General features: G+C 36.2%; 1 protein-coding gene across 4 annotated transcripts in view; it reads left to right on the forward strand.

Moving 5' to 3' along the window:
* LOC108734924 (beta-1,4-galactosyltransferase galt-1) overlaps window positions 1-7,579 on the forward strand; it is a 48,764-nt gene extending 41,185 nt beyond the window's left edge. For all 4 annotated transcript variants that reach the window (XM_018466692.1, XM_018466691.1, XM_018466690.1 and 1 more), the window contains exons 4-7: window positions 1,270-1,447; window positions 2,753-2,968; window positions 4,601-4,908; window positions 6,967-7,579. In XM_018466692.1, coding sequence (XP_018322194.1) covers window positions 1,270-1,447; window positions 2,753-2,968; window positions 4,601-4,908; window positions 6,967-7,504 — 1,240 coding nt within the window. In that variant the 3' untranslated portion in view covers window positions 7,505-7,579. The remainder of the gene's footprint in view (window positions 1-1,269; window positions 1,448-2,752; window positions 2,969-4,600; window positions 4,909-6,966) is intronic.
* The last annotated feature ends 343 nt before the right edge of the window (window positions 7,580-7,922 follow it).

Genomic DNA, 7,922 nt, shown 5'->3' on the forward strand with positions numbered 1-7,922 from the left:
CGTGCCTATCACGTTGAGGTTAGCTACGCCGGGATTCGTTTCAGCAAGTAGACATCCATATATTTAAATGGACCTTGTTGGAGCATACGTAATCCTAAAATGTAGCATCGTACTACAGATGGCGTTTACCGCGCCATTCGTGGTATTTTCTATCTTCTTTCTTGTTTCCACTTGGCACTGTAGTCATTTACTGCTGCATTTTGAATACGCTGTTGTAAAATTAGGATTAATTACGAATTCAATAAACCACTTTAACTTACGCGGGTCATCGCATAGCAGTCCGAAACGGCATATAGCAGGCAGACACATCGCAAAAACATGAAACAAATACCGAAGTTACTGTTTTGCATAAAGAAAAGGGGGTAAATGGTAACTCACCGGGGGAATTGCATCCCCCATGCAGATCTTTAATAAAAAGTCCATCTTTCCATATCAGATATATATATAACAAACCATAATCTTCAGAAATGTACATTTCCGCAGGAGGCTATGTTTATTTAGAGATTTATCCGAATAGTTTCATCTGTATTGTCAAGTTATGCTCATTTCCAAATAATATTACCTTAGAAAATTAAACGAATTTGCCTCCGTTGTTCGTAATGATAATAATCTGAAAATATTTAGTTATTACTGTCTGTTAGTTCATGAATGCACTACTTAAAGGTAGAACAATGGTGTGTAAAGCCAAGGACCCGGATTCGATTCCCGGCAAGGACGTAACAGCAGCAACATTTTTTTCTTATTACTTTGAAATTACCTGCAGCTATAAAATTAAATTCAAAAATGAATTCACTTTAATATATTGAAACTATAATGATTTTTTCTGATAAGAATACCTTAAAACTGAATACTTTTGAATGTATGTATACTGTTTTTTTGCTACAAAACTGTGAAATAAGGTTATTTATGTTTAGACTATGTATGGTCAAAACCCTTTTTATCGTGCAGGTCATACGATTTATATCAACAACAATATTTCAAGTTCATTTTCCTTCCATTACAAGTAATCATTTTCCCAAATAAAATTTTCAGCAATCCTAAAACGTTTTGATAAACAGATATCCATTTTGTGACATTGACACTTGTGATAATTTTGATAATATGAATAATGAAAGGAAGATTATGGGCAGAAAAGTACAAATTCTCCAATCATATTTTTTGCAATAACACAGCATTTTGTAGTTCCTTTGCTGGATCCGCACGATAAGACCGGATTTGACAAAACCTACTTGTAAATAAATTTACTATTATTACCATTTGTTTCGATAGGAACAAATTTTTTGTTTATTCGGCCTACTTCGATAGACGAGAACCGTTTAATTTTATACGAATAATAGGAGCCACCAAAACGAGAGGCCACGACCCTGTATTCTGCCGCTTTTGGTATCCACTGCTTGAAAAAAATTCTACTAAATACATATCCACGAATACTACTGCTAATGTTAAGGTAAGTAAAAAATGACAAGGAAATAAATCACACAATACGAGTTTTTGGTTTAGAATGTTTCAAGAAAATTAATCTGTACATTTTCGACTCATTAAATATATTTTACATAAAATAAATACATACATACATCAAATTAAACGCTAATCGGGTGAGTTTTCTCTTGGACGGATATAAATGAATTTTTAATTAATTTTAATTTAATTCTTAGGTACTTTCAGAAATTCAATTGTTTATGCACTTTATGTATTTTTTGTGCATTTTTTTACACCCCGTACGGCCTGGCGCTATCACGAGATGCACTTTACACTGTCTCCAGGTGTTACCTTTCAAATATTACGGAATTGTGAAATTTGAAAAATTAAAGTAAAGTATTTAAAATAGTTTTAAAATATGGTAGTTGTCAAGGGGCGGCTACTGCTAAGGTGTTACAAAGCTGCAGTACTCCCAATTTCTTAGGAATATATTACAATATACAGTAATGTTTAAATGCTAACATGTCGGCGAACAAGAGTCACTCCCCTCATTATTTGTAGTAGCTATAAATAATGAGGATACCTTGAATAGAGAAGGTTAGAAATGAAGAGGTATTAGAAAGAGTAGAAGAACGGAGGACTCTACTGAAGTCAATAAAAAATAGGCGATATAGGACAGTAGGACACCTTCTCAGACATGAAGGTCTAGTCAGACACATATTAGAGGCAGAAACCGGAGTTACGAGGGGTAGAGGTAGACCTAGATTAGATTACTGTTCGCAAATAGTTGAGGATGTGAGTTGTTCTAATTTTAGGGAAATGCGAAGATTAGCTCAGGATAGGAAAGAGTTGAGGTACGTGTCCAACCAGTTGACTACCTTATGATGATAATGATGATGAGTATCTAGGTATTGTGCAATTGTCGTTTTTTGATTGAAACTAAGAAAAATGGTCGGATACAAATACAATTTAATAACGTTAATTGAACAAGTGCAATTTAAGCCTTGTCGTTGGAATAAACTTATCGAAAATAGTAAAACCAAAATACTTCGGAACATAGGTTGGAAAGAAGGTTTTGAATATCCTGATGACTGATATGAACAATAGTTAAATAGCGCCATGACCCCCTAGACAGTGACAAAACTACATGAATATGCCGTGTCGAATGAAAACACCCTTAGACAAACACAAAAATAATGTAAACGATTCTAAAAACTGTTGTTTACCTTATTAGGCAACACGTAAATGATAAAGTAACCGTTATTGTCAACTGCATTAAATTGTATAATTACAATATGAAAGTATATCTGATTAACGACAACTTCTTTTACAGGTAATTAGAGAAAACTGGAATTTGAAGTACAGTGCTGTGTATGTAAACTGTCCTTTAAAGAAAGGACAGGCTGTCCCGACGGCTGTTTCTATATTTAGTAAACCCAGTCCCACTCCCACTAACACGCTTATCGTTAACAACTTTTACAACGAAACGCAGCTGCCAACTAAAAAGTATGCCGTCTGTGTCAAACCTCTTCATTACAACTATGACAAGGTATGTTCTTGAAGTAATTTTTTATGACGCTCGTTTAAAAAGTATATAGCTACCCTAAGAGTCAGTGCCTACGTTTAAATATAAAGCCTTTTATGCGACTAGTGTGGCATGACCTAGAGGTCCAAATTTTTCTGTGGTTCGGTTAAAGAGGGTCTTCCGTCCTACCCTTCGGCTGCCCGTCCACCTGCATTAGTAGCTGGTGGGAATGAAACGCTCACAAGCTTTTTTTAAGTATAAAATCCGAGCAGCATGGCGTAGAGGTTTAAAACATTGCTTAACATTCGGGAGGACAGCGGTACGATTTTGTTTTCGTGGAAGACGGGAAATGTACGAAAGACACCCAATCTCCCTCATGACTAGGTAGTGTTGCATTCCCTTCGAGAAGGACCTACTTACTAAAACCCCTCTACCTCAGGCTGCTTTAGGGCCAATTAAGGTCCTCTTTAGCCGTTTATGGTTATAGATATTATATGGTTATGTATTTCGTTGATGTATGTGTATGTATGGGTGTGTGTATATGTGTCACCGTTACGTTAAACTTTAACTTTTGGGTGTTTCATTCCCATCAGCCACTAATGCTGGTGGGTGAGCAGTCCTTCCTAGGTAGGGCGGAAGGCCCTATTCAGCCTCCTTTCAGGAGGGAATGGGTGAATGGTGGTTCGGATGAGAATGATGAGACGGGCGAAATGATGACAGAAGAGAAATAAAATTCTCTGTTGAATATTACTGCCCCAGCATTTGCCTAAGTGATCGAAGGAAACCACAGAAAAACTCAGACCGAGGCGTATGGACCCGGAATCGAACCGACGTCCTCCCGAATGCTAAGCAATGGTCTAAAGCTCTAGGTCATGCCGTTAGGTTTTGTGGGACGAGTTTATATACTGCGACCCTACTTACCTGATTCAGTCTTTATACTTTAACGTAGATGTAGCAGACTATAGGAAAAATTCCAAAATAATGTGGACTACGATAAACATGTTTTAATTTCGTTACACATCTCGACGCTATAGATAAAATTCATCGCCTTGCTCAATAGCACCCCCTCATTGGTTTGACAGATATGCTTCGGATCGTAAGGTTGTATTTTCCTCTATGAAATGGATAACATAGTATTGTGTCCTCCAAGCGTAACCTTATTATGATTATGGTAGATAATCTCAAGATAGTTTAAATCACAATTAACGCATAATAGATTAACCTAACCTAACCTAGCTCATACATTGAGGCTTTTAAGGTTGAAATATATTAAAAGCTCGTCAGTTAGCAAATAAATAATGTCCGATTATTATTGTTAAATTTCAAAGGAAAATGCGTCTGTGGTAATGATATAATAATAATGATCGTGACGTTTCTTCTTATCCAGGCCTCCAGGAAACTAGATAGCACGATAACAGGATTCATTATTTACTTAAATGTTTGGCAATTGTTTTGACTATTAGCGGCTATTTTAATAAAGAGCACTGAGAAATATAATATGTGACATTAAATTGTTCTGTACTCTTGAGAATGGCCGATTACAATGAAAAAGTTGTTGAGTATTTAAAAAATAACGAGTGGAATGATTCTCATTCTACGTTTCCTCTAAAGCCATTTATTTCTTAAAATACTTACAGACTTTTCTCTTTGTTTAAGATGATGCAAATTGTTGAATTTATCGAATTGAATCGAATAATGGGTGTGGAACATTTCGTTTTTTACAATCACACAGTAGGACATCAGGTGGACTGTCTGTTACGTGAGTACATCTCGAAAGGCGTCGTGACCCTCTTACCCTGGGATCTTGACCTACTATCTCAAAAGGAGATTAGAACGGAAGGCCTCTTCGCCGCTATGAACGACTGCCTTTATAGAACAATGTACAGATTCTCCCACGTCCTCTTCATCGACTTCGACGAGTATATTATTCCTAGATCTAAGCCAACACTTCCGGAACTTATCGAGTGAGTACAACAAGTACCTACTGACACTTGCTAATTATCGAGATACATACATATACTTACAGCAGGTATATGCTTTGCAAAATGTGTTAGTTACCTCATTATAAAAAGAGCAATTCTAAGCCGATTTACCTTACCATTTAATTAAATTTTTTTAACGGTTCAAGTAAATTCATTACGAAATTATCATAGCCACAGTAATCGAACTTGACCACTAAAAATTAAATTCTAAATATTTTTTAACAAAAATACTGAAGCATTTCAAGTGTTAGACAAGGCCTTAAGTTTCTACTAGATGACGATGTACTGCATATATTTGGATATTACATTAACTCGCTGTTTAAAACCAGAAACTAAATAACCTTCGGATTAGACGGTAACTTATCGAGTCTAAGGATAAAGGCAAAGAATCTGTATGAAAAACAAAATTAAGTGCGCGGGCGCATTCCGAATGTTGACTGTGGCATATGGTACCTTGGGCCAAAGCAACGTTTATCGGTGGCACAAAATGGTTATGACGTGAAAACCAAAGCTCAATCGTCTCAATGGAAGCAGCCGCACGAGCGTAGACCGAAGAAAGCGCGGCAAGATAGATCGAATGTGAAGATTTTGCTTACAGTTTTCTTCGATTGCAGGGCCGTGGTGTATAATGAGTTCTTGTCACAGGGTAGAACGGTAAATAAAGAATATTACCTGCACGTTGTGCGCAGTTTGCGCGAAACAATCCGCTAGAAACGCCAGGATTTGTGGAAGAACAAAAATTGATTTTTGCACCATGATAACGCCCCTGCTCACACATCGTTGATTGTGCGCGAATTTTTGGCCAGAAACAACATACTAATAATGCCGCAACTACCGCATTCCCCAGATCTGACCCCCTGTGACTTTTTCTTGTTCCCGAAACTGAAGAGGCGACGACGCTGCGCTACGATTGAGGAGATAAAGACGACATCGAAAGAGGAGCTAAATAAGATCACAAAAATAGTGTTTTTTTGAAGTGCTTCAAGGATTGGGAAAAACGTTGGTACAAGTGTATAATATCTAGTGAGAATTACTTTGAAGGGGCCAAAATAGGTATTCATGAATACATAAATAATTTATGAAAAAACACAAAATTCGCGATACTTTTTAAACAGACCTTATACCAGTGTGTTTTGCATGTTATGGATGCGTTGTGCTTTCGGACCAAGGATGATAATGTACTTTACAGAAATGTAGTACACCTCAACGTCATACTGTAGGTACTTATGGGGAAAGAAAGTTGGTGTACTCAGAGGTGTGATCAGATACCAACACATAATTAGTTGTTTACAGTTATATGGGATAACTACACTTTTTTAGTTTTTATGTGTCGTATAAACTATAGATTATTATAATACTTATATATAGATATAACACCTTGGCAGTTCTCACAGAAGAGTGCAAGTTTAAGGGACCATATTTCAAAAAGATAAGTTTTATGACTTAGAGCCCTTTTAGACTTTTGATGCACACGTTGAGAACTACCAGAATCGATTGTGTCAGAAAGTTCGACAGAAGGACATTTTCCGAAAGGATCTAGGCAGGGTTCTTTATCAAAACTAGCAGAAGCGGATTGCAATTTCGATCTAATTCAATTTCATTAGCCTTTAATCTTAGGCAATATCGATAAGTTACTGACCAATCTGAAGGTTATTTAGTTTCCGGTCCTAAAAAGCTAGTCAATGTAATATCCAAATATATACAGTATATCGTCATCTAGTAGAAACTTAAGGCCTTGTCTAACACTTGAAATTCTTCAGTAGCAGCAAATAGACACTAGATGGCGACCCACTGTCAGTAATGGGATATTGCATCAACTTGCTTTTTAGGAACTTCTTGGGATTGGTTAATAATTTATCGAGATTACTTGTGATATATGTATAATGTATAATAAGATAATATCAAAATCGCAATTCGGCTAACACTTGCAGTATTGAAAAAGCAGTCTATATTTGTATATATCTTTCGATGAAATTATTTTTTTACAAGATGACTTAACTTAAACTGAACTAGTTTTTGAAATTTAATATCTCTTTCCAGAAATCTCCAGCGTCAACGAAGAGGCCCAGAAGTGGGCGCATACTCGTTTCAAAACGCATTTTTCTACCTCCAATGGGACGACGACGAATGGACACAAGATACCCAAGACGTAATCGCACTAAATTTAGTAACACAAAAGAAAACGAGACGAAAATCGAAGCTCCATCCTCACAAACAACGTTCCAAATATATTTGTAGACCTGAGAAAGTCGTAGAAGTGGGAAATCATTTTGTATGGGAATTTATTAGAGGGTTTGTTTCGTACAATATCCCGTCGGATCACGGGATCCTTCATCACTACAGGATATGCGAGTTTGGTGGAGACGATTGTGTGAAACAGGCATCGACAGTAGATCGAACAGCGTTCAAGTACAGGACAGAACTTGTGGAGGCTGTTAAATCGGTCTACGATAACAATAAGGATAAGTGTGATCTAGAAGACTTGTACATGAGTGAGAGGCAACAAATTGCTGCCGTACCTTTCATAGACATATTCAATAAGGATTTCAAAAGGTTGTTAGACCCTAATACGAGATAATAATTATTGCGATAAATTATGAAACTTGTGAGATTTCCTGTAGACTTAATTTTTTATTAAACGAACAACAAAAATGAAAAACAAGCTACTAATTATTTATTGCACATATATGTCTCTCTACAAGGCACTCCTTTTATTTCGTTTCTTACTTAAATCCAAGTTTCACCACTCATTCCCCCGACAGAGATTGAATTTTTTAACCAGTTTCAAATAAATCGAACCAAAAACAAACATGCAATCTTTGCAAACCCCTTTCAGCTTCCTAAAGAGGTAGAATTTCCTAAAATATTGTTGGTTATACAAAGTGTTACATATTATTTACAATGATTTTACATGTACAAAACAATTAAAAGAATGGAATAGATAGTAAAATAAGCTACGGTCGCCACAGGCTTTTTCATAATTAAAAGTTTCTAAT

Source organism: Agrilus planipennis, unplaced genomic scaffold (genome assembly GCF_000699045.2).
Source record: "Agrilus planipennis isolate EAB-ADULT unplaced genomic scaffold, Apla_2.0 scaffold84, whole genome shotgun sequence".
Classification (NCBI taxonomy): domain Eukaryota; kingdom Metazoa; phylum Arthropoda; class Insecta; order Coleoptera; family Buprestidae; genus Agrilus; species Agrilus planipennis.